The following is a 27765-nucleotide window of genomic DNA, read 5'->3' on the forward strand; positions in this document are numbered from 1 at the left end:
GTGTATTGTACTGTACACAATACAATTTACAATCTTTATAAGAAGTGTGCTTAATGTACCAGTGGTGCATAACCTGTGGCTTACAGATATCAAAACGTTCATGTAAAAATTACAAGAACTGCATTGTTCATATGCATTTTAAACACTTGCATGTTGGTACTATAAGTAATGTTGTGTTAGTTTAACAAAGTTTTCCATGGGAATAATTTTTTTTTTAAAAAGAACAAAATCTCAGTTTATTATTAAAATAAATTAATAAAATGTGTGCTTGTTCAGAGCTTCAATATAAAAATCAAAGAAAACTATGCAAGCCTACCTTCCTAATGGCAGAGCAGATTTAATTATTTTTAGCATGCAACATCACTGGGATTTAAGGGCCACATTTCCTGCTTTCAGTACCACCTAAGCAAATGTGAAAAATGAACAGCTATTTCTCATCATTAAACTGATCAATGTTCTCACGAGTGAAGCGGATTTGTGGATGTGCTACGTTGGCTACAAGTATTCAATCGAATACTCTAGTAGCCAACTAGAGGGCATCAACACAATTCTTACATGTAATATGTATGAAGTGCAATATCTGGGTTAAGATTAGAGTAGTCTGTGAACAACCATTAAGCTATATTTAAGTAACATTTCCCATCAATTTGATCTAGGTATTCTTATTTCCTAAGTGGCTTGCCTATATGTTTACATCTTTCCTGTCATCTGACATTCTATATTACAGTCTCTTTTTAAAGCACATTTTATATAATGTCTAACTATGGCTGATGGTATGCTGTGCACCAAACTATCAATCTGCAGTGAAACTCAAAGATTTAGTGCACATGACCAATCATCGAACATTAATTACAATATTTTCAAGTTGTATGTGAAAAATAAGTGATTTTGGCCCATATTTATACTTTTTTTGCGCCGCATTTGCATCATTTCTTGAAGCAAAAGCAGTGCAAACTTGCAAAATACAATTGTATTTTGTAAGTTTACGCTGTTTTTGCATCAAAAAGTGGCGCAAATGCGGCGCTAAAAAGGTATAAATATGGGCCTTTATTTTTTGCTTTCACACGTGAGGGATTATGAGGCTTGCTCCATAACGACGATTTATCCAGGACTGCCAATGCTCCACTACTGAGTCAGTAAGAAATCCACAAAGCTCACAATGCACATCCCCAGCATCTGCCATATATATTGGGTTTGTGAGCAATTAACAGAAGTTCTAGAATGTGCTGCTAGTTCGGCCTGACTAATGAAAGTGACCACTAACGCGGTATGGTCAAATGAGTTTCTGTAATTCACCAGTTTCGTACATTGCACCCAATATTGTACCAAAAATCTGAACTCTCTACAACAGCCTTCATTCTGACCATCACTGTGTGCTGTCACTCAAGCAATGCAACATTAACAAACTCCTACAATGATCATTAACCATTCACAACCCAGCGTTCTCTGATTTACTTTAACCCCTTCGCTGCCAGGTCTTTTCGCCCTCAGCTGCCAGGCCTTTTTTTGGCTATTTGGGGCAGGGCGTGCTTAGGCCCTCATAACTTTTTGTCCACATAAGCTATCCACGCCAAATTTGTGTCCCTTTTTCCAACATCCTAGGGATTCTAGAGGTACCCAAACTTTGTGGGTTCCCCTGAAGGAGACCAAGAAATTAGACAAAATACAGTGAGCATTTAGTTTTTTTTTTTTAAAGGGGGAATAAGGGCTTTAGAAGAAGGCTTGTGTTTTTTTCCCCTGAAAATGGCATCAACAAAGAGTTTGCAGTGCTAAAATCAACAGCTTCCCAGCTTTCAGGAACAGGCAGACTTGAATCAGAAAACCCAATTTTTCAACACAATTTTGGCATTTTACTGGGACAGACCTCATTTTTACAATTTTTTGTGCTTTCAGTCTCCTTCCAGTCAGTGACAGAAATGGCTGTGAAACCAATGCTGGATCCCAGAAACCTAAGCATTTCTAAAAAATTAGACAACATTCTGAATTCAGCAATGGGTAATTTGTGTAGATCTCACAAGGGTTTCCTACAGAAAATAACAATTGATTAAAAAAATATTGAAATTGAGGTTAAAACAAAAGCAATTTTTCTCTATGTTTTACTATGTAACTTTTTCCTGCAATGTCAGATTTTTTAAAGCAATATACCGTTATATCTGCTGTACTCTTCTGGTTGCGGGGATATATAGGGCTTGTAGGTTCATCAAGAACACTAGGTACCCAGAGCCAATAAATTAGCTGCACCTTGCAGTGGGATTTCATTCTATTCCGGGTATACAGCAATTCATTTGCTGAAATACAAGAGTGAAAAATAGGTATCAAGAAAACCTTTGTATTTCCAAAATGGGCACAAGATAAGGTGTTGAGGAGCAGTGGTTATTTGCACATCTCTGAGAATTCTGGGGTGCCCATACTCGCATGTGAATTACAGGGCATTTCCCAAATAGACATCTTTTTTACAAACTGTCTTATATTTGGAAGGAAACAATGTAGAAAAAGACAAGGGGCAATAACACTTATTTTACTATTCTATGTTCCCCCAAGTCTCCCGATAAAAATGGTACCTCCCTTGTGTGGGTAGGCCTAGTGCCCATGACAGGAAATGCCCGAAAACACAACGTGGACACATCACATTTTTCCAAAGAAAACAGAGGTGTTTTTTGCAAAGTGCCTACCTGTGCATTTTGGCCTCTAGCTCAGCTGGCACCTAGGGAAACCTACCAAACCTGTGCATTTTTTAAAGCTAGACACCTAGGGGAATCCAGGATGGGGTGACTTGTAGGGCTCTCACCAGGGTCTGTTGCCCAGAATCTGTTGCAAACTTCAACATTTGGCTAAAAAACACTTTTTCCTCACATTTCGGTGACAGAAAGTTCTGAAATCTGAGAGGATGCACAAATATTATTCTAACCAGCATTCCCCCAAGTCTCCCGATAAAAATGATACCTCACTTGTGTGGGTAGGCCTAGTGCCCGCAACAGGAAATGCCCCCAAACACAACATGGACACATCACATTTTTCCAAAGAAAAAAGAGGTGTTTTTTGCAAAGTGCCTACCTGTGGATTTTGGCCTCTAGCCCAGCAGACACCTAGGGAAACCTATCAAACCTATCTATTTTTTAAACTAGACACCTACCTAGGGGAATCCATGATGGAGTGACTTCTGGGGCTCTCACCAGGCTCTGTTACCCAGAATCCTCTGCAAACCTCGAAATTTGGCTAAAAAAACTTTTTCCTCACATTTCGGTGACAGAAAGTTCTGGAATCTGAGAGGAGCCACAAATTTCCTTCCACCTATGTTCCCCCAAGTCTCCCAATAAAAATGGTACCTCACTTGTGTGGGTAGGCCTTGTGCTCGCAACAGGAAATGCCCCAAAACACTCTCCGGACACATCAAAATTATCAAATACAAAACTACCTGTTTTTGCGGGAGGCACCTGCGTTTTTGGTCCTGGGCTCAGCAGCCATCTAGGGAAACCTACCAAACTCAAACATTTCTGAAAACTATACACCCAAGGGAGTCCAGGGAGGTGTGACCTGCATGGATCCCCCAATGTTTTCTTACCCAGAATCCTCAGAAAACCTCAAATGTAGCTAAAAAAACAAATTTTTCCTACATTTCTGTGTGGCATCACCGCACCGGGATGAATTTCCTACCACCCAATGTTCCCCTCAGTCTCCCAGTAAAAGTGATACCTCACTTGTGTAGGTGGACATAGTGCTTGTGACAGGGAAGAGACAAAAACATGTCGAAATTGAGGGGGAACCAGAGTGGATCCAAAAGGGCAGTTTGAAAAAAAAACATTTTTAGGCTAGAAGACTTTTTATCGGTATAGATGACACAATGCTGGGTGGAAGGAATTTTGTGGATTCCTGCAGATTCAGGAAAGTTCCATCACAAAAATGTGGGAAAAATGTGTGCTTTCCAGCAAAGTTGCAGGTTTGCAGGGCACTGTGGGTAAGGAAATGGTGCGGGGTGCATGTGAAGCACACCACCCTGGAATCAACTAGATCTTAGTTTTCAGATGTGTCTAGGTCTTGTGGATTTTTCTACATGGCAGTGTCCCAAAGTAAAAAAAAAAAGTGCAGCCCTCACCATTCCAAGTGGGACGATTTTGCGAGTTACCAAGCTCTTATGGCCCAAATGTAAAACAAAAAACAAAAATAATCAAATGTCCTCTTGCTTGCAATGGAATAAGATGTTTTAGTGTGCTGGGGAGAGCTGAAAGACTGTTAGCCTCTTCAGTTCGGGTGCCCATAATGATTGGTAGCCACCACCCCACTATTTTCTTTTATTCCCTTGCATCTAGTAGACTTTCTGTCCCCTGGGGTGTGGATGAGGGTTAATTGCAAAATCTGCCCACTGGTGGGCAGAAAAACTTTGGCGCCATTTATTTGGGATGGGGGTATGGCCATACGCCCAACCTCTTATTTTGAAAAAAAATCTTCCCTGGTCTCTGGAGGGCTCTCTGCCCCTTCCAAAATTAGGCCAATCTGCCCCCAAGGGGAGCAGTTATGGCAAACAGTAATGTGCCCCCATGGGGAGCGACACTTGCCCAATGGGCTGTCCCCCCAAACAAAACACACACATATACACACACCACACCAATCCATGGTGTTTAGAGGTTTCTGCCCCCTTTGGTGGCAGATTGGCCTAACAAAAATAGGCCGATCTGCAAAATGGCCTAAATACAATATGCCCCCCAGGGGAGCGACCCTTGTCTAAGGGGTCGCTCCCCATTCATAAAAACATAAAGTAAATAAAAAAAGTATATATATCCCTGGTGTCTAGAGGTTAGATCCGCCTAATTATATTAGGCTGATGTGCCTACAGGGGGGGCAGAAAAGGCCTAAAAATATTTCCCCCTCCCTGGGGAGTAGCCCTTGCCAAAGGGGCCACTCCCCTTAGGCGTCAGTATAAAAAAAATCAAATTCCCTGGTGTCATCGCGATCGGGCAGCAGAAATGCTGTGAGAGACAAGAAAGGAAAGGAAAGGTCTTTCCTTTCCTTTCTTGTCTCTCCCGCCCCACCTCCCGGTCAGAAGAGAAATGCAAAAGCATTTCTCTTCCGGGATCCCACTGGAAGCAAGCTTCCAGCGCGATCCGAGGTGACCTCTGTTGAGGTCAGCACGCAATTTGCGTGCTGATGTCATCAGACATCACATGTCGGGGTGAAAGGGGAAGCGATTCCCCTTTCATCCCTGATGGAGGGGTATGGGTGGGGGACCCACGGGGAGCGCTAGCGCTTCCCCCATGGGCCTGGTGCAGGACGAGCTGGTCTCGTCCCAGGCACACGGCAACCGAGTGCCTGGATGAGACCAGCTCGTCCGGGGCTTGGGAGGGGTTAACTTTGCCTTTGACCATCGAGAGCATCCCACTATCTATTGGCTAGGTTTGCATCCTAGAAATACCATATACAAACATACATGCATGCATACATACATACATACATACATATATGTAGCCTGAGTATCCCGCATACCACTATGCCAATTATGAGACATCAGCAGAGTACTCACTTTGTTTGCATCAATTAGTTCTCCTATACATTGACCCAGCTGCAAGACTTGACATGTATCCGTTTTGTGATCCTCAGTACCTACTTGTATTCCAGTACTGAATCTTCCTTGGAACGCTCAATTTATCTACATAGTATTGTACCCTGCATTGTGGCTTGATAAAACAGTACTAAGGCATTCCAAAGCTCTCAAAATCAATATTTAACCTGTTTTGCAAACAACACCACTATGCAAGTATTGATAAAGCTGAATCCCTCCAGTGCATCCCTATACTGAGTTATTGAAGAAGCTGCAATTTCAGTAGAGATATCAGCTGAGCTCTCACAATGCACCTACAGCCTCACCTGCAACTTGCACCACTTCCAGTTCTTGACATGTTGATAGAGCTCTCACAGATGACTTCTGTCTCGTCCTGCTGAATGCACTCTCCACAACTACTAAGACGACCTCCGATCTCACGCAATTGTAATCTAGTATTATAGTACTCATCGATCTAAAAAACTATTACTATTTCAATGGTTGGGTGTAAAATTCTAGCACGTTAGCACCAGTTCTACCAAGGGCACGGTGGTGGTTGTAGTTCGCTCTAGTGCTTGAGTCACAATTAAAGATTATCACTTTCAAACATCAGCACAGCCAATGTCATTCATCAGCAGGACATAATCCTCTGTGCTCAGGGTGCTAAACATGCTGTTGTCTCTTCCTTAGTTAAAATATCTCTCCAATCTCAGATGCATCCCAAATGGCTTTCCAGCTACAAACTGCTAGTTCTGAGAGGAACCTTACATTTCAGTGGACGGGAGAACATTGCTGCCATGCTAGCACGGGTTTTTCCTATAGCACTGTGATATATGCAGTTCACTGCGGTGCTTGTACTAACAATTAAAGGTGTTAGCCATTAAATATAAATGCATTTAGTGCTGACATATGCAAACTATGGAAGAGTATTTACCATCAAAAAAGACTTGTTAAACATGGTGCTCAACTTTGTCATTAAAAAAAATTCCAAACACACTCCTACCTTTGACTACTATAACAAAGCAAGTTGGATGACATCTAAGAACAGAGTTCTGTTCAATTATTGATAATGATCTTCAAAGACATCAACAGATCCCATCACATTTAAGACTCCTGAGTAATGACCATTACATACCAACATCACATTCAGAATAAATGAGGCATCACTGTAAATATGATTACAGGACTTATTTGTCTGTGTAAACCATCCACCCTATGTCTCTTCCACTTCTTCAATATGTTTCCATCCCAAATAAAAATTGCTTCCATATTGTATAAATGTTTTCTACGCCCAGCATTTATTATAAAAATGCTTTTCCAGCTGCAATAAATAATAAAGATTGTGGGATACCCCAAAAAAGTCAGCATTTCAAGTGTTTTTTTAAATTGAGCCTTAAACATCTTCCTCTTCTATTCTCTGCTCCACTTTCGCGGGATACAAATATATACTTTTTAGGCATGAAAGCGTTGTTGCGAGGCATTTTGGTACTGAAGAGAAACAGGCCCTCATTCCGACCCTGGCGGTTTCAAACCGCCAGGGTGGAGGACCGCGGGAGCACCGCCGACAGGCTGGCGGTGCTCCAATGGGCATTCCGACCGCGGCGGTAAAGCCGCGTTCGGACCGGCAACACTGGCGGTCTCCCGCCAGTGTACCGCCGCCCATAGGAATCCTCCAAGGCGCCGCCGAGGGGATTCCGACCCCCCCTACCGCCATCCAGTTCCCGGCGGTTCTCCCGCCGGGAACCGGATGGCGGTAGGGGGGGTCGCGGGGCCCCTGGGGGCCCCTGCAGTGCCCATGCCACTGGCATGGGCACTGCAGGGGCCCCCGTAAGAGGGCTCCTAAATGTATTTCACTGTCTGCTTCGCAGACAGTGAAATACGCGACGGTGCAACTGCACCCGTCGCACAGCTTCCACTCCGCCGGCTCGATTCCGAGCCGGCTTCATCGTGGAAGCCTCTTTCCCGCGGGAAAGTCAGAATCACCGCCGCGGTCTTTCGACCGCGGAACGGTATTCTGGCGGCCCCCGACATGCCGGCGGCGACCGCCGCCGGCCAATGTCGGAATGTCGCAATGTCGGAATGAGGGCCACAGTCTGCTATTGAATTGATTTATTCAGACACATTTTTTAACCAAGGAGGACGTAGATATCTACAAATGCACAAATCATGTCATCAAAATGAGCTCCCTTCTTCCCAAAAAGATAGCTGTGAAATATGAACGAATATAAGGAGGGCTATTAAATGTATACTTAGGATCAGCATTTATACTCTAACACATGGTCTCATGTCCTTAAGGGATCCGAGTAAACAAACAAATGATGCTCCCAGTGCTCTCAAGCAAGGGAGCCTTTTAGAACCTCTTTTATTCCCTTTATAGACTTACCCTCTGCTCTCCTAGGGGTCATAAATGTCTGCCATGTATTAGTACAAAAGATATATAAAGTCATATTTTCTGCCAACCATATCATTATATTACACCAAACTCGAATGGTTTTTATTGTTTCTAAAGTGTCTTAACGCTTATGTATGGTGAGGAACACTTTTTAAAAATACATTTAAATCTGAAATCATTCCTTTTTTCCTAAATCTTTTTTAACTGGTGTAACTGGCGATGGGTGATGGCAACGTTTATAAATCCTTCGGCAAAAAACATTTAGGACACACATTGAACGTTTTTAACAGCAAAGTATACCTCCAAACCCCTTTTTTATAGGATAAGGTGTGTTGCTTTTATAACATATAGGCCCAATTTACAAGAATCTAGGGCATCAATACTGATGCGCCAGTTTCTTGTGCTCCCCCCACTGCCACCTGACACCATGGGTGCACCGTATTTACAATACAGTGCACCATGGTGCACGTTAGGCCAATAACGTCAAAATTGTTGCCGCTACTGTGGCACTTTGCTGCATTGGTATCAAAAATGTCGCTTGTGCAGCAAAGTGCAAGGAGGCCCATTGATTTCAATAGGTTTGTCCTTGTAACGCCTGCTTAGAGCAGGTGTTAAAAATGATGCCAAAAACAGAGCAATTAAATCTTGTAGATTTCATTGCACCATTATTGTAGGCCTTCTGACGCCTGAACACCCCCCTTGCATATATTATGCCTGGCATAGGCATAATGTGGCGCAAGGGGTTGCAAAGTGGCACAAAACATGCATTGCACCACTTTGTAAATATGGTGCAGCGATTTTTGCCTTGTTGAGCCATGTTAGCGTCAAAAAAATGACGCTAATGTGGGACTTGGAAATCTGGCCCATAATTTTTTGAATAGGGTTGAATGAAAATATTTAGACTCTTACTATATATAAGACAGAGGATTCTAGCAGGGTTTAATAGCTATCACTTTTAAAGCATATAGTACTATATATACGACAAAGCATAGCAGGGTTTAATAGCTATCACTTTTAAAGCATATAGTGCAACCTGTGGTTGAAACACAAAGTTAACCAAGAAAATCCTAAAACAATAAAAGGAGTAGTTAAGAGTTAGAAGCTGGTAGAGTTAATAGATACATGCAGCAGAATAAAAAAAAAGTTATCATGCCTCTAACATCCTTACTATTCTCTGTGGAGACTCTGAATAATTTACCAAACAATTCGTATATAACCTTTCTTAAAACACTTTCCATCATAAATAGCTTTTTACAGTATATGTAGGCTTGTTGACAATCCCAGTTCTAGTCATATATATATATATATATATATGTAAGAATCAAAAGTATTCAACTATACTGAAGCTTTTTTGATAAAAATCACAAAGTAGAAACATTTATGATTATTCTCAGTACAAATTGTCTCCTGCCTTATTATAATCTGAGAAAATGGAACAAGATTAAAGCCACAGGAAGTGCCTCTGCCCTTAATGCAATCTGAATCTGCCGGATTGTACATGTTCTTTGTGTCTGCTTTCTTTTGGATAACGTAAGTCACTGATATTTAAAAAAAAAGCTTTAGAAATGCATAACGTACCTAATGTTGTGGATGCAACTTTACTTGTGTTAAATTCTCAACTGATATTCACGGAGTTTTTTTTTATGTTTTTAAATGTGTTAATTGTTTTCTTGTCTGTGACCTGCATTACTACGATTTCATCAAACTAATAAACTTGATTATTGATGGAGGACTAATATCATTTGACTTGCTCCCTTACTATAAAACAATAAAATATCGAAGTATGGCTTTAGCTTGATATACACCCTACACCTCACCCAGAATATTAGAAGAGTGTCAGTCCCCTAACCAAGCAACAGCTAATTGATTAGAAAACTCAGCTAGCTAAGCTCACATCGCTGACTGATTTTCAGTCAGCGATTTAAATCCTAGCAGGCATGACACGAACTTTTATCCTTGTGACAGTAATATAGTAATGGGAATGGAGTTGGGTAATAGTTGGATCACACCAGTTACCTACGATATTGTGAAATGAAAAGCTGCAAAACCGTGCAATATAAAAGTAAGTTAAACTAATAAACGAAATCAGAAAACACTGTTATTTGCTAACTTTCACCCCTACTCGCAAAGGAAGACACAACAAAGATAGTAAATCAGACTTGCACTTGTGCTCAATGTGATTGTCAATTATTTAAATTTTTCTTTGAAATAAACAAAAGAATACTCCTCTCAGGAGGGGCAAACATGAGGGACACAGCTGTGATGACACAAAACGTGTTTCAATGGGACACCACATGACTCAGTGTTCTCTGAATTGGGAGTTCATTGAATCATCCACTTTGCATTTCCCTATTTTGAAAGAGCTATGCATCAAATGACTGGGGGAAGCACTTTTCACTGCAAAATATTAAAGGGGGCACCTTTAGATCATTCTCTCCAATGAACGGGTACAATTTGAGGGTATTAAGGAATTTCGGCAATATCTGTATGAATGTGTTATTCTTCTACGTCTAAGTAAGTGATGGAGATACAATAGAGAATCTATAATATGAGCCAAATGATTTACTGCTAAAGTGATAAGGGATGGCAGAAGAGGAACTGTGAAGTGTAATGTGAAAGATAGCTTGTTAAAACTATTGAGAATTTATTATTATGATTGTTATTATTATTAGTGGTAGTAGTCGTCGCATTAGTGGCATTACTTTTAATAGTATTCCTATTATTTGTAGTATTACTATTAGCAGTGGTGGTAGCAGTAGTAGTAGTAAACAAAGATGAAGATGAACAAGAACTGATTTAATATAGGTCTTTTTAGCACACTTAAATGTCTGTAAATGCTCTGAATAGCTGGTGTTACTATTATTCGATTTTATAGCTCTTGAACCATGAGGTGGTAGAAAAAAATATCTCTGCTATTTGCCACTGATAAAAATACCTGTTAAATGTTGATTCTATTTTGCAGATTACTACTGATAGCTTGTACTTATGATGTGGGGCCATACTGTGCCCTATGCACTTTGCATACCTTGCTGAAGTGCATCGACCTCCTTTTTTCACTCTCTGTAGTTATCCCTTGATTCCTCGCCAAACAGTGTAATATCATCTGTTGAAACTTTAACCTCTAGGGGACAGAGATCAGGCAAAGTTGAAAGGACGTATTTTCCATTACTTGAAAAGGAAACGCGTAGCGAGCTGTCATGATTCAACTTCTGGAGCCCGAAAATAAAACACAGTTCAACAGTTAGCGCAAAGTTTTATTCGTGAGTGAATACATTACACATAAATTATGAATAGTGTATTATTTTCTGAAGTTAATAAAAGCTGGGTTATTTTTCACAGAGGTAGCTGTTAAATTTGTTTTGGTAATATACTACCCTTTATTTCTAAAAATCAAAAGGGCTTTCTCTTTGAGCCACATCCATTACCTGTATTCTAAATTGTGATTTTTATTATGAATTATATACCAACCAAACTGTAGTTCTGTAATGCAATGTTTTTCTCACTGCTGAGTTGTAAAAAACAAATTGGAGTTCATCGTACAAATAATAAATAAATATTGTTGTCCTAAAGTACACATTAGTTTGATAGCATAGACATAAAAAGACGCACTATGAAAAAAAACATTTTTATAAAGTATGTATGCACACAATTTGTCAGTGCTAATGAACAGTTGAAAATTATGGATCCTTCGTAAAAAATGAGGCAGCAAAACACCACCCATGCAAAATCCCTTTTGGCATTTACTTAGCCACACAAAGACGATTTGTCTGGCTATGCCTTGTTTAGTAAATTCAAAGTAACACAGTGCAGAGCTTATGTCTGCTTTGTGTTACTTTTTATCATGTCGGATTTACCTAAGTTAAGCATGGGTGCCCCAGTGCCTCCACCCTTGTAATTTGTCTCAAACCCAGATTTACAATCACTTGTAAACCTATATTTGCACCAAAATAACGCACCTACACAACAGAGGTATACATAACAAGGAGAAATGTCTTCTTGTCTTCTTGTTACACTTCCTTTTTCCATAGAAATAGGAAAGTGTCTCTAAAGATTGTTTTGTGTAGGAAAGTATTGCTTCCTGCACAAAAACATCCTGGCCATAATGCAGGCACTCTTCCACAGTGTGTCAAGGGTGCCTGTGTTTGCGCTAGTCAGACACAAGTTTGACAGTGCATTGAAAGAGCTAAACATGGCTAGATCTTGGTAAAAATCGTACTGTTCATCTCTCTCCCATCCATGCAACGTAGTGCAATGCAGCAACTTGCCCTGCTTCACTGCTCCACATGAACTATTAGTAAATATGCTCCACAAACTGCACCGTTTAACAGAGAAAAAAGAGTGCAATGTGGCACAATTTATGTAGTGCATAACAGAGACTTCTTTTTGATGTGCATACTGAGAGAAATAGGAGTGTTACCATTGGGTAATATTATCTTCCTAGCTAAAATGCTAATGGTCCATTTTTCTATGCAATTTAAATATATCTAGTCAGGAGAAAAACATATTTCCTCTTTAAAAACCAAACATAACCATGAACAAAACTTGCTTACCAGGCACTTGCCATTCCCAATAAGATACTAAAATATGTTTGAATAGAACATGCAGGAGGATAACCTAAAAACTGTATTGTAGAAGACATGAAAAGTAAAGTGTAAAACTAATGTTATTCAGTCTGCATTGAAGATCATAGGATGGGAAAAACGAATTCATTGCAAATCGAGTTCCATTGTTGTAATCTCCTTTTTGGTATTGAGAAAGAAAAAATATTTAAGTGACTGGAGTCAAGCAAAGTAGCAAAATTAGCTTTAATGTACAAGACTTTTTCAATCGGAGATTGGCAGAGGTCCAAAAATATGATTTTTAGTACTAAGTACATATTTAAAATGGCTAAAGGAAGCTTTTCATATATTTGCTATATATAAAATAGAGAAATTATAACTATAACTCCTGAACATAAAAGAACTAACCACACATCTGCCATAGGAATCATGGAATTTTGCAAATAATACAAACCTTAACTATAGATTTGGTAAATGAGTTTGGCTTTAAGTGACCTCTAGTTTAATATAAGAGTGTTATAGATTAATAAAACAGACATTAGCAACCACTATCAATCAGTAAAAAAAAAATGTGTTCGATAATTGAAGTCACTGAAACAAAATCAGAAACATTTAATAATCATAACTATCCTGTATTGTGGATGTCTCAGATGACTGACAATCCTCAGTTTGGTCACAATCATGCAAAAAACAAATCATGCCTGTCATAACAGTTCAGTCATTGTACAGCACTCAACATTAAGTAGATGTTACAGTAAGTAGTAGATAGTTCTAAATTATCCCATATTAGAATGATGAACCACTGAGTAGGCCTGACATAGTTCAAACTTGTGACCTGCGGATCACAATAGATAACAGCTGCAAAATAAAGTGGATAAATACCTGACAATATCAGGAACTCAGTTTGGGGGGGGGTGACTATGAAGAACTAGAAGAGAGGTAAAAAAGGAGATAGCAGGAAAAGTTTAAAATGAGGTCTGAGATTTTGGGTTAATACTAAAATCAAATATTTTTAATTGAGTACATTCTGCCTTAAGAAATTAGCATTAAGTAGACAAAGTTACTCCAAAATTAAATGCGACCTAAGTGGACAAACCCACATAAATCTCAGTAATATACTTTACGTGTAGGTCGGAGCCACAGAGCACTATTTGTAATCCATAATTAATATACGTTTTTCTACCTTCATTCTGCTGTAGTACACTGATCTTGCAGACTCTGGACTTTGAAAGTAACACAATCCTTTGGTTTAAAAAACCTCTGGTTTCTAGGTCTAAATGCCAATATTACAAACATAACCAGCAACACGTTAAAGGTGCAGGTCCCTCGCAGTAAAGCTGTCCTTCAATTAAAACCATAAATGCTCAAAACATAGACCTTCCTTCAATTAAGTCCACATATGTTGATTTGGGAGCAAACGTGAGCTTGTGCTCAATTCAAGATTCCAACTAGTTCAGTAATTTGCACTTTTTCCTCACATAAAATTCACAACATAATACCTGCCATTATCTGTGCTGGGAAACAACAAACAATTCTGAGATTACTTACTCAGATGGGAGAAAACGTGCAATATTACCATGTTTCCTCCATATTCTGGTGCTTGAAACTTAAGCACAAAGAAACTTGTAATGAGGCTCCTACAAGTAATTGTAATCGTATTTATATAGCACTTAATACACCTGACAAGGCATCGAAGTACTTTTTGTTGAGTAGCACCCTACTCCAGAACCCAAAAAGAATTAGTGGTGGATTAGTATAGGGCATTATGAATTAATTTGAGCGGTGTTAGTTAGTTGAATTGAAGAGGATAATGGAATGATAGAAGAGGGAAGTGCCTAACAGTGTTATTTGGGATATCATAGTAGTAAAAGGAGAGATGGAAGAGGGAAGAGTCTCTAGAAATGGATAGGGGGTGATACTGGTAAAATGAGGTATGGGATGAGTGAAAGGAGGGATACGTGAAGGAAGGGGTTAGAAAGGGATGTTTGGGAGATCATAGTAGTAAAATGAGATTTGAGGTGATCCAAGGAGGGATAGAGGAGGGAAAAGTCTGCAAAGGGTTATTTTGGAAATCATGTTAGTAAAATGAGGTTTGGTATGAGTCAGAGTGTGGAGGCAGAGGATATATTGAGAGAGGTATAGGGTGAGACATAGAGTAGTGAGTCTTGCAAATTTGTGTCCAATACAGTAGAGTCAACCCTCAGTTTATGCCTGTTTTCAATAACGAGTCCTCAGACTGCAGAGTTATACTTCAGATTACACAAATATTGCAGACCCCTAGATTTTTACAAAAGAATTATGCCTAGGAATGCTTGTGTGCTGCAGGTTCTTCCCTCACACAGCAGAGCTAACCCTCTGGTTTCCCAATTACTGCAGGATACAATGTCATAGATTAGGGATATTCCTTGGGTAACATATGTATTATGGGATCAGAAAGCTGAGATGTCCCTCACAATACAAATCCCAAATGTGCAGGCCTATAACAGTACATAAATAAGATGTTTTAGGTGGAGACACTGTCCTTTGTGTTGTATAGTCTCTCATTCACAAAAATGTTGTATTATCATACTCCTCAGCACTGCACACTTTGGAAACTATGACGAGAAAGCAAACTGAAAACATTATTTTTTTGACCATGGGAAACAGTGATCTGCAATGATGTCTATGAAATCTAGTTTAGCATGGTTTACTGGGTCCATCCAAAATCTGCTTTATGGTTTATCTTTCATGGCTGGTTTAAGAAACCTCTCATTTACTTTTGGATTAGGCAGGAAAATCCCTGTGAAAGGACAGGCATCCAGCTCAACACAATCACCAGGTATTTGCTTTGCCTTCCCACGTTTGAAAATTTAGATGGCTTGCATACCACCCATAGATTTCGGTAACACAGCCATGCACATTTGTTGAAGTTGTTACTAGTTTTTATGCTGATACCTTGAATGAGGCCAACAAGATGTTTTGGTCTTGTTTTACAGTGCAGCTGTCAACTGACCTACTGCTACTAATTCTTTAAAATATTCATAAGCTCAACCTTCCCTCAGTCCAGAGGAGTATCACCCTCTAACCTCATGTTGGCTGTTTCGTGCAGCATTATGCCTTCTAAGAAGTGCTTCACTGGAATGCATGACGGACTATTTTGCAACTAAAAAAACACTGTTTATTATATTCAGTTGTTTCTCTTTTTTGTGCATTCTGTACATAAATCAATCGTTTTTGCTACTTTTCTAACACTAGTAGCAAAGCTAACAGGTCTGGCTTTAATGTGCTAAATGGCATTAGGGCATATAACCCAATTAAACAACAGGTATATGCACACATGATTGCATCTGTTAGAATAATGCAGCTAGACCTATTGGTTTTTCCAAAGGTTATTGATTAGTGCAATAGACGCTGTAGACACATTGGGCCTCATTACGAGGCTGGCGGTCTCTAGACCGCCAGCCCCGCTGTAACTGTCAGGACCGCCGCTGCTGTGGCAGTCTGACTGCCACAGTAGGACACCAGGGTTCCGCCGTCTCCGCTGGGATCAGTGCTCCCAACGGACTGATGGTGGGGGAGATCATAATCTGCCACTGCAGCGCTGCAAGCAGTGCTGCCCTGCGGATTACGACCTTGATCTCTGCCAGCCTTTAAAGGCTGGTGAAGAACAGGTGCAGGGGGCCACAGGGGTGGACCTGCACTGCCCATGCACTTGGCATGGGCAGTGCAGGGTTCCCCCTGCCCTGCATGAAAACCTGCGGGCAACAGCATTACCGCGGACTCTATTACAAGCCGAAGACAATGTTGTAGCCTGTTTCCCGCTAGGCTGGAGGGCGGAAACCTAGGTTTCCACCTGTGGGCCTAGAGGGAAACTCCTAATAGGTCTGGCAGGGTGGTCACCATGAAGGCGGTGACCACCCTGTCAGGAGCTTGGTGGATGGGCTTTCCTGTCTATCAAACTCATAATGAGGGCCATGGTGCTGTGATGTCTTACTTTATTTGAAGATAGAGAAAATATGTGTATTATTTAACTTCACTACACACAGCAAGATGTGACTCCACTTCATCCTCATCAAATGCGTGCAAACATATAAAATAATGACTAGTAACAAATAATGGAAATGTAGCTACTTATTTACCAAAATGGATGTGAACTGGAAACGCTTTAACCCAATATAATTTACAGTGAAATACTGACATGAATGTTTGAATATCTTTCTAATGAGGGGATATATCCCCCTGTATAGATAGCAAAAGGGGGCCAATCACATTAAGATCACATTCACTTTACCAGACTTTCAAAAACAACCATATTATAAAAGTCAAAATATCCAGAGGGGGGAAAGATGCCTAATTCTCAAAAGAAAATCTCAAGGTGTGCCGTTTGCGGTTGTTGATATGCAGAACTGAATGATGAAATTGCAGCTCTACTAAGATGTTGCGAGGTTTCACATTCTTCACAAATACAAAAGACTTTGTGTACAAAGAGGAAAATCTTAATGAGACGGCGAATGTCAATGAAGAAACTCAATATGTTCTACACAAAACAGTGATCATACTGTAATAAAGATGACAGACTCTAAGAAATATTAAAATCGTAACAGTGAAATACTACGACCTTTATGAAAACATGTTCACATGAGTTTCGGATCCTATTCAGTTCCTTCCCACCCTCAATGGCCCTTTTACCTTTGTCCATAAACACTCACCTCTTCTGAAGCAAGCATACAGATCCGAGTATGCTTTTGCAAATATGCAAAACAGGTGAGCTCGATGATGCATTTTTGTGCACTTCTCGCCCAGTTATGTGCATAATATATAAATTAAAATAGTAGTGACTATATCACTATCGACGGAGCAAAAAGCTAAAATTCTACTCTAGACATTAGAACGTTGTTGCCAGGAAACTACGACCCTCAAGAGAGAGCACAAGTTCGGGCAACATGGCTGAATTAAATCCCTAGTTTCCATTTATCATTTGTAGTACTGATTCAGTTCAAAACCTTACTGGATAAGAAGCAGCAACAATGAGGTGTATAAGACATATACAAGTATCATAAAAAAACAATCATCCCCTTCTTAATTACATTAATGCCAGAAAAAAACGAAGCTTTGCAGTACAGAAAAGTGAACCGAAGCGTTTGATACTGGCTTCAAGGCTGAGGCTGGTTCCATTTGGCACGGACATTTTTGGCAAGAACATTTGAACTGGAAGCTACTGTTTATTCTTACTTAAAACTGATTAATATGTGATTCTAATTTTTAAACTTGCAGACAAACACCTGTACATTTCTTTAAAAGATGTTAAATTTGAGCAATAGTTTAGTTGAGTCTCTGCAATACAAGAAAGGTTTATTATGTGCAGTAACCTATTTATAAAAAAGGAAACACTGTGCCCCTTTCACAAGCCAGCAATTGCGTTAGGAAGCAACTCAAAAGCCTGCCCTACTTTACATGCAGATCACCATCCCACTTGCATAAGGATTTACAATAGATACAAACAAAACAGTTTTTGTTGTAAATAATGGATTCTTGTTCAAAACTCTACTTGTATTTTTGCAAGGAAAAGTATTTTGTAAATCAAAGTTGAGAATATGACTATGTAAAGTGAATGTATGATTTATTTTTGCCTTTGTTTTAATATTATTGAGCATACATTTTTAGGCCCTCTAAACTCGAAAAAGGTGGTGAAACTGTGGTCTTTCTAGCCACTGAACACAAAGAATTTATTTTTAGGTGAGGACAAGAAGTGGTGAGATGGAGTTGTTTTTTTCTTAATTTGCTGCGGCAGTAGATGTTTGTATCTAATTAATTCATTCTCATACAGGCGTCACCGTTAGTGTACCAGACACCATTTGTCTAGTTGAAGAAGCCTGGCTTTCTTTTTGAGATATAAACTAAGCTTATTTCATCTGTTAAAATTGTTTTACAATTCAAATATTCTAAAATGGCGAATATAAATTAAATATCAGCTGTGTTGCGTCATTCAAATAGGAAACTTATCTCAGAAAAAGTCATAGAATTGATTACAACATCAATTGATTATATTGACTAATTAATGCACTGTATTATAACATAAATTTACTTTTATTAATGAACTGTTATTTGCAATTGAAGGATCTGGTCACCGATTGCTAATTTGACTACATAGGAGTAAATTTACAGGTTTAGAAAGCTAAAAATGTTCTATACAGTTCAGTGTATAAAGCCCAAGTTAAGATAACCGTTTTCTTTATATAAAATAGAGTCTTATTTCATTCAGATCAGAACATGTGTTCTAATTTAGCAATGTTGCCATATACAGGTAAATCTATTATACATATGTCCCGTTTCCAAAAATACATCACATTAAAATATTTTCAATCTGTCAACGCTAGGAGCAACAATTAAGTATTTTACTTAAAGTGCAAAGGCACTTTAACACAAAAAGTGATGCCCATTGGCTATACTTGGTAGCTGATCTCAAATATCTTTATAATACTATTTACATACACGTGTTATTGTTCTTAAAATCACGGATAATCCTCTATAAAGGGCATTAGCTTAAATACCCACCATTAATTGAAAACAATTAAACAAAATGCAAATTCTACTGTAGAAATATCCAATGGCAGAGTTTGCAGCATTAAAAATGGGTGGAGAAATAACTTAAGAAGGAAGCTTGAAAACAACATCTTGACAACACATATTTTCAAGTTCCATAAAGTGTAATAGCTGAAAAAGAAAAATGCTGAGCTTATGAGAAAGCACCTCGGTGTCAGTTCAGACAGAGGCCAATGTTCAGACTGCAGTAACTCACTCACGTATATCTCTTACAGTTGGCTTATTGCAGTTTGTTTCTCCAGAACTTCGAGGTAATCTGGCTCAGTCTGTAGTTTTTTCCCTGGGAGCAATGGGTGCTCCGGTCTGCACTGTTCTGTAAAATATTTCCTGGGTGTCCCATATAAAATAGTTTTGTTGAGCATATCCTGGTGTTGGCGCCTGGACTCATATGAGGGCATGCAATGCCTCTTGGGCAGCGTGCAGAAGTTGTAGTGTACCATCCCTCCACTGGGCAGCTCTTTTACCCTTTCTGTGATGTTCTGGTAGAGTAGTTCATGCTCCCTAGCATTGGGCTGCTGTTTTTCCAGTAGTTCAGCAGTGCTTATTGTATAGGCCAAACTTGAAGGGTCCTCCATTTTATTGTCAAGGTTACTGTAACTAAAGTCCTGTAGATTCCTGTAGTAGGCAACCGGGTCACCTTCTTTCTGCATGTAGATGGGATTTTGGCACATCTGCCCAATGGGAGGGGGGATATAGTTATACACGTGCGCTTCTGCTTTCTCATGGGTTTCTGTGCTGTAAGACCCATACTGCAGCTGAAAAGAACTCAGGTCCAAATTGTTTGCGCTGCTGCTGGGGACATGCTGGACGCCTTTGCGTCGCTTCAGAACAAACACAAATAGTCCTGCTCCAAAGCACACTGACAAGATGAAGACAACAAGTAGGCCAAGTATTAAGACTGAGAGGGGGACCTCAGTGTGGATTTCTGCATATGAACTTGGTGAGACACTGAGAGGGAAGGGTATTTCTGTGCTGTGGCTCAGGTGAAAAATTGTAGTATCTGAGAATCCAGAGTTTTCAGGACAGATGACATCCTTTCGGAGGAACCTCAGGTGCTCCCCTGCATGTTTAGCTGGGGAGTCACAGGTCACCTCGTGGACAACCACAGTGGAGCTGGATTGTTCAATCCAGTTCTTCAGCCCTAGAATGGCACAAGTACAGTCCCATGGATTTTCCTGCAGGTCTATCTGAACGAAAGCTGGGAGCTGGTCTAGCACACCCTTCACAGGGAGATAGGAAAAATGATTGTTCCTCAAGTTTAGTCTAGTAAGTGATGTGCCTCCAAACACATTGTCTGGTAATGAACGGAGTAGGTTGTTGTTCAGAAACAAGAGCTGGAGATTAGTGAAGGCATCAAATGTACTTGGTAAGATATCCTTGATGACATTGTACTCCAAGTATAGATACTGCAGGCTGTACAGCCCATCAAACATGGAGGGGTAGAGAATTTCAAGGTAATTGCCATTTAGATAAAGTCTACGCAAACTTGTTAGGTTTGAAAAGGCACCATCCTGTATTATAGCTATTCTATTATTTCCCAAATGTAATAAATCCAGAGAACTGTAGTCAAGCAGGTCATTTTTGTACACAATGTGGAGATAGTTACCTGTTAAATAAAGTTTCTTTGGACTTGTGGGTTTGGGGTGAAGGTCAGAAATATTGCTGATTTTCCTCTCCTGGCAGTTCACATTCAGCCCACTGTCGGAGCTCTGTGAAGTGCATGCGCAGCTATCAGGACAGGTGAGTGGGACAGGGGACTTGGTCTGATACACCATTATAGGACCAAAGATGTGTCTGTCTTTGGGTATGGTGACCCGTGGAGTAGGGCGGTTCCTAGTTTTAGGCGGCCGGCTGGATTTTGGAGATCGGGTCGGTGTCATGGCTGGATTAAGTGTAGGAGACAGCCTGTGCAGTCTTGGGTCTGAAAGGGAAGGGTGTTGGCCCCTTGGGTTGGATTCACTGGAGCTCTTCCTTGGGCAGAGATCCTGCTTGCTCAACTGGGTGACATCTTTCCCATGTAGCCTGAAGGGTGTTTCACAGACAATCTCTCCCACAAAGACTGTGATGGTGTCCAGCCAGGCCTTCAGGGGGAGCAGGTCACAGGTGCAATTCCAGGGGTTCTCTTCCAGCTGGATCTCCATGATGCCCCCAATATGCTCCAGCACACCTGCAAAGGGCAGCATCTTAAGCCGGTTGCCCCTCAGGTCCAGGTGAGTCAGCAACACAAAGCGGAAAACATTATTAGGGAGGGACAGCAGCAGGTTGTCATTGAGGATGAGCACCTTGAGCCGGTTCAGCTTGCTGAAAGAGCCTGCCTCGATGGAACTGATGTAGTTATAATCAGCTTGTAGGTATTCCAGGCTCTCCAGTCCCACAAAGGTGTCCTCCCGGAGTGCCTCCAGCTTGTTGTTGTTCAGGTGCAGTCTCTTGAGGGTGCGCAGGCCATTGAAGGCCCCGGTGCGGATCTCCTGCAGCTCGTTGTTGCCCAGGTGCAGAGTGACAGCGTTGGAGTAGTTGACAAACTCGTTGGGATAGAGGCGGCCGAGCAGGTTGCCGTTGAGGAAGAGCTGGTAGATGCGGGATTGTGGGGGGAGGAGTAGGCTGACACTGGTGAAGCCCTTGTTCTCGCAGTTGATGTTCAGCACGTTCTCCTTCTCCTCACACTGGCAGCGCAGCTTGCACACGTCCTTGGTGCTCTTGCGGCTCTCCGTCCTCAGGAACCCAGCCACTGTTAACACGCTGAGCAGGAGGACGCCGTTCAGCATGTTTAGGCACCTTCCTCGGTCCCAGGCCCGGTACCCACTGCGCTCAAACCTGCGAAGAGGGTGGAAAGCCACAAAATTACACATGAAGCAGTGATACTTCTGAAAATGTTCAAACAAACAGTTCACTTCAGCCTGTTGAAGAACACCTTCCTTCGGCCTTCTCCATGACCCCATTTCTATTTTATAGTTTACATGTGTTTTATTTAGTTACTTTTATTGTAACTTACGTCTATTTTCGCCTTGTTTCGTTCGGGTTTTTGCTCACTTCTTTAAAATGATTATGCACATTTTACTGCTTTTTATCGACCAAAGCTCTGTGGCAAGAGAATTATATAATGTAGTATATCCATAACTTTGTTTCCGGATTTCGGCATTAGAATGTTGCTTTTGTCGTTCTGTTCCGAAATGTATTATTGCATGCACAACGTTAAACCCCGGAAGGGATATGTTTGGCATTATCAAAAAATCAGCACACAGACCGAATATTTGCACATTACACAAATAAGGGACTGACAATCTAAAACTAAAGCAACCAGCTTCCCTGCTTCTGGTGGCCATACATAAGCATTTTAAGACAGTGTTAATGACCTATTGATGCTGCCGTCGTATCTCGTAGCACTACACCCCAGAAGGGTGCATCGCATATACACATTATGCACAGCCATCAAGGAAACCTGACAAGGGGACCACAACATACTTTAATTGGACGTTGATAAGTGTTGTTTCTGGGGCGCATCCAGCGCATTGCTGCATTCTTACATGTACAGCATACACTACCCCCCTCCTCCTCCTCCCCCATTTGCTCTGGGAAGCGGCACTGGGATGCTTCAACACATGCTGGGCGTTCTTACATGGGTGCAAAAAGGCTGGCGAGTACAACGTTCCCTTAAGAGCTAAGTGGCTCCTCGCCGCAAGTTCTTCTGCTAGCCTCTCCCTCAGGGGCTCACAGCCCTGAAATGATGACCTTTACTCAGAAGCCTGGCTGGGAGCTGAGCTCCTACTTGGTGCCTCAGTGTCCTTACCCTCTCCTAAATCTCTCCGCCCTCCCCTCATGTGGTGCCCTCGGTATTCCACAATCTGGGACCTCTGCGCCCTCACTCGGTGCCCTCTAGTGTCAGTCACTCATCCCCCGACTCTCTGCGCCCTTGCATAGCGTCTTTGGCATCTATCCCGCTCTTCGAGTTCCGAAACTTCTCGTGTTGCCCTCAGCTTTACATCTCTCCTAAAGGTCTAAGCCTACTCACGTGGCACCCTCTGAACTGCATCACGTCCCAGAGCTCTGTGCTCTCTCATAGCGTCCATGCATCCCATTCACTCTGCGCGAGGTCTGCGCCTTCGGATCCACAAGTTCCCGTCACTTTGTAGGTGCCCCACTATCTCACATGTTGCCCCAAGTCTTGGTTGTTGTTCTGCGCCCAGACACGAATTCCTAACTGGAAATGCTGCCCCTACCTCTTGTGTAGGCATTCCTTGGTGTATGGTGATTGCCCTCGCTTATCACCACGGGCATCTATGGGAGCACTGCGCCTTCACGCAGAGCCTCCAGGTCCCATCACTCCGTTCTGAGAACTCCGTGACCTCAAGCGGTGCCCGCGGCCGTGTTTGCGGGATGTCAGCCCTCGCACCCATTGCCACTCCCTCTTAGGAATCTCGGTTGTCTCAGGAGGCTCTTGGCTCTCCCTGACGAAGCAAACACCAGGGTGAGAGGGGTAGCATCCCTCCAAAAACATCCTGCACATAGACCCTGAAGAGGATGAGGTGTGGAAGGTAAAATTATGAATTCAACACACAAAACCCAAACCAGCCCCAAGCACTTAGATCATTTGGTGCTTCACACAAATACCACAGGGCTTAAGTATATTTTTTTGTTTGGCAGTTTTATATAGCGCTGACTCGACCCGAAGGCGTTGGAGGGCTTGTGAGCACCAGTTACATTACACAAGGACACATTCATTTTTAGTAGGCACGGAGAGATGAAGTGATTTGTCTAGAATCACAGAATGTTGAGCCGACGCCGAGACTGGAACCTTTTCGGTTGCCCAGCTCCACGGTCGGTGGCTCCGGCCCTTGCGCCACATCTTCTCCCTTTGCTGCCACTGCAGAGTTCCACAGTCTGTTCCTAAAAGTAGTACACGAGCGCTTCCCAAAACCTTGTCTCTAAGTCTGTAACACTGGCAACACGTCACAAAGACTATGCGGACACACGTGCAGCCGTCTCAAGACCGGCGCAAAGATGGGATCTTCGCATCTCTACTGCCCGAAGCATGCCCCTTATCTCTGCTAAAGAGAACTCTGCACCTGGCGAGCCTACTTACACAGCAGGCTGAGGCGCAGATGGACAAGGAATCTCTAAGTAGGACACGCTGACCCCCCCCAGAAAGTAAGGGTACTTACACATCAGGAAAGATAATGTCTCTTCACTCTCGCCCTCCACGTGCATCCGCAGCCTGACATGGTCCGGACGGGTGATGCACCTTCTGCAGCGAAGGGATGTCCGCCTCCTCCGACGCCCAGAGAGAGTCTCCGCTGGAGAGCCGAGCCAAGGCGCAGGCTCTGGAGCGCGCTCTGCCGCAGCAGCCTGCTCCTACCCCGCGCCCTGCTCCGCCTCGCTCTGCCGCTCTCTGAGCCCCCCGCACGCCCTTCCAGCACCCGCCTCCGTGACGTCACCTTCTGGTTGCTGGGGGAGCTGGGGAAGCACGCTCAATTTCAATGTGCACCGCCGAGAAGCTGAATGCACAACCTTAGGCGCAAGACAGACAAAAGTCTGTGTGTGGGACTTTGCGAGCGCGCCTCCGTATGTCTGCTAACGTGCGCATGTGTGCCTGTGCAAATGTGACACCGAGTGACATCGCAGGGATATGACCACCCCAAATGCTTGTGAATGTGTGGGCCTGTGTATCTGTTATTAAGTTTGGCAGTTTGTGCATGCCTGTTTGTGTGTGAAGGGCGGCATCTAAGCGAGTTAATGTTACCGCGTGTATCTCTATTGCTTGCCGGTGTGTTTCAGTATATATGGTATGTGTCTGTGTATTTCGAGGTTCTGCAGCTGTCTTACTCGAAGACAATGGAAGAGAAGCTGTGTGTATCGGTGTGGCACCGATGCGTTTTCGGTTTCATGATATTGAGTGCCAACATGTGCTTGTGTTTCACTTGTACTTTGCCAGTGTGACTGACTCGATTGTCTCGTGGGTGTCCTAGAATATTCGCCATCGTCTAGGTCTGGGTGGATCTGTATGATTGTTAGTTTGTGTTTGTGCACGTGAGAATGACAGCTGGTTTGTTATGAATCCATATGGCAGTTGCTAGCGGGTGTGGTTGCACCGTTTATGTACCACATGTCTGCTCGTTTTTGTGCAACACTGTTGGTGTGTGTGCCACTGTGTGCGTCTCCGTCCATCTTTTGCGTAATAGTGCATGGTTCGGCACAATTTTACGTTCTGTCTTTGCCAGTCTGAGGTTCTGTAAAGGGCTGTATACCGCTGAGTTTGTCTTTGTATCAAGGTGTGTGTCTGTGTGTAATGTGTCTTTTGTCTACCTCCATGCCTGTTCGTGTGTGCACCTCTGTGATTTTGTGTTCCAGTTTGCGGCAACACTTGCAAATACATGCGCCAACTCATTTTGTCCTTATGTTTGTCTGTGAGTTTTAATCGATGCGTGTGTCTCCGTCTCAGTGTTTTGTGTTTGCCAGTGTGGAATCTTTGTGCTGCAGAGTGGTGTGCATATATGTGCTTTCAAAAGTAAGCCACTGCCTTCCCAAGCACGTCAGTCTATGTACGCATGTGCCTCCGGTGTGCGTCCGAGTATTAAGGACGTCCTTAGGGAATATTGTACCCATGCTTAAGGAGGGCGTTTCCCTTGTTCACACCACCAAGGCCACCGCTGAAAGCAGTGTTTTAAAAGGACAGATACTGTCCGGTACTGAGTACCCGCAGCTATTACTTCTTAAAGGAAGCGTACCTGCACTTCTCAACACTGCTGCAACACATTTAGTGGGAGAGTACCGGCCCTTCTCAGGGGCAAACTGGTACTCTACACCGTGAGTACCTGCACTGCTTTATTTCCATTTAAAAAACTGACTGAGAGGACACCCTAATACCAAGTTCAGGGGCAGCTAATTAGTGTAGCAAGTGCCCCTTTTCCAGACTTGCAGTCTTGCATTAGGAACCATTTCACCATTGCTGCGTCACTCTTCCGATCCCCCTCCCCAAGAATGAGCAGCGAATTGTATGTGTATGTTTGTGAGGCTGAGGACTTTGTCTGTTCCTCAAGTGAGAAAAACGCAGATGTTGTTTGTTATGTGGCCCTGACACACTAAAAACGGGCCACCTTCCTTTGCATGGGTACAGAAGCTGTACATCTAACCTGTGATCCATTTCTCCTGATTGAAAACTGTGTGCACAAGCCTCCATCCCGTGTTACTCTCATGTGTAGGCAGATTAATGCCCTCATTCTGTCATTGGATGATTTTCACAGTTTGGTGCGCAGGGACACGTGTTTTGTACAAACTAACTGAACGGCCCTTTCTGGTGCAAGAAGGTCCACATTATATATTTATCAATTTATTGCAGATTTCGTTACCTGTACAAAGGTATAGGATCGCTTTACATGAGCACTAGTTACATACCACAAGGACACATTCGTTATTTCTAGGCATGGGGGAATTAAGCCATTTGACCTGATTTATAGGACGTTGAGCCCACTCGTGACTCTTTCCTGGTTCCTCTGCTCCAAAGTCGGCATCTAGCTGTTACGCCACAAGAGGAGAAAGAAAGCGATCTGTGAATGCGAAGTTTCCTCGGAAACCAGTGGGAGATTAAAGTTAAGGTGCGTCACAGCAGGTTTGCACGCCTGTGTGGGAGAACGTCAGCAGAGTTTAATGTGTAAGCGCGTCAGTATGGTGTGGTGTTTGTAGATTTGTGTGTGCATGGTTTGTAGGGCTGCACATGTGTATTTCACAGTGCCGCATATTGACACGTTTTTTTCAATCCCTGTTTTCAAAGCTATGAAGAAAATGTGACAGCCGGTTAAACACAGCACCGTTTTGTATAATGTGTGCCGTTTTCTATGTGAGCCCCTCGCTTCGCAGCTATGCAAAGACCTCAGGAAGTCGCAGGCCTTTAGCTGCCAGTACCAACCTCATAATGAGAATTAGTGGCTAGGGGGCGCGGTTTACTCTGCAGCACTGTGATGAAACCGCGGGATGATTCGCGCCACCGCATGGCCTAATTGAGCCATTTGGGAGGCAACAGTGAGTTATTCTTTCTTATAAAGCGGTCACGACTGCTTCTCATTAACGGAGTCACCGGAGGAGGCATTGTTTCTGTACATGATAGCAAATGGCACCATAATTATCGGGTCTGGACACCGTCTCATGCTTCAGCCATATGACAAGATTTAAAATACATATAGCACACAATGGCACTTTCCTCTTAGCTAGAGTTAATTTATTCGATTAAGCAGCGGTCCTAATAATTGCTTCCCGAAATATACTACATTTAGGATGCGAGTTGGGAGAAAGTTAAGATGCGACCTCCGCCACTCCCTCCTCCCCCCATTTTCCCACTGTCATACTCCACCTCCACCCCCATCTCCACCCACATACACACACACCAGCGAGGGCTGTCTGCGTACTGAAGACGGGCGATATGCTGAGGCCGGGAGGGGATGAGCTGCAGGGAGAAGCAGGAGAGAGCGCGCGAGAGAGAGAGGGCGACAGCGGCAATAAGGCGGAGAGCCGAGGAGAGAAAAACTAGTGCGCGAGAGAAAAGCTGGGGGCAGCGTTGGTAGCGAGAGGAAGGGGTGCCGTTAGGAACAGCCAATGCGGGAGATAGGGGGAGTCAGGTAGACTGAATGATTGGGAGATGTGTTGGGGGTGGACGCGGTAGAGAGAGATGGAGACAGGTGTGAAAGAGAGAGGTGGAAGAAAGAGGAGAG

General features: G+C 42.5%; 1 protein-coding gene across 1 annotated transcript; it reads right to left on the minus strand.

The window, feature by feature from the left end:
* Positions 1-15669: 15669 nt before the first annotated feature.
* On the minus strand, positions 15670-24601 carry SLITRK2 (SLIT and NTRK like family member 2). The gene is made up of 2 exons (XM_069212421.1): positions 24226-24601; positions 15670-21880 (listed from the first exon to the last, which is right to left on the minus strand). The coding sequence occupies exon 2, from the start codon at positions 21829-21831 to the stop codon at positions 19276-19278; it is 2556 nt and encodes an 851-aa protein (XP_069068522.1). The 5' UTR covers positions 21832-21880; positions 24226-24601; the 3' UTR covers positions 15670-19275.
* Positions 24602-27765: the final 3164 nt, after the last annotated feature.

The sequence above is a fragment of the Pleurodeles waltl genome, chromosome 2_1, assembly GCF_031143425.1.
Source record: "Pleurodeles waltl isolate 20211129_DDA chromosome 2_1, aPleWal1.hap1.20221129, whole genome shotgun sequence".
In the NCBI taxonomy this organism is placed as follows: Eukaryota; Metazoa; Chordata; class Amphibia; order Caudata; family Salamandridae; genus Pleurodeles; species Pleurodeles waltl.

What these genes read in the sequence shown, in the direction of transcription:
- SLITRK2 (XM_069212421.1), bottom strand. Translation starts at nt 21,831, where the DNA reads ATGCTGAACGGCGTCCTCCTGCTCAGCGTGTTAACAGTGGCTGGGTTC.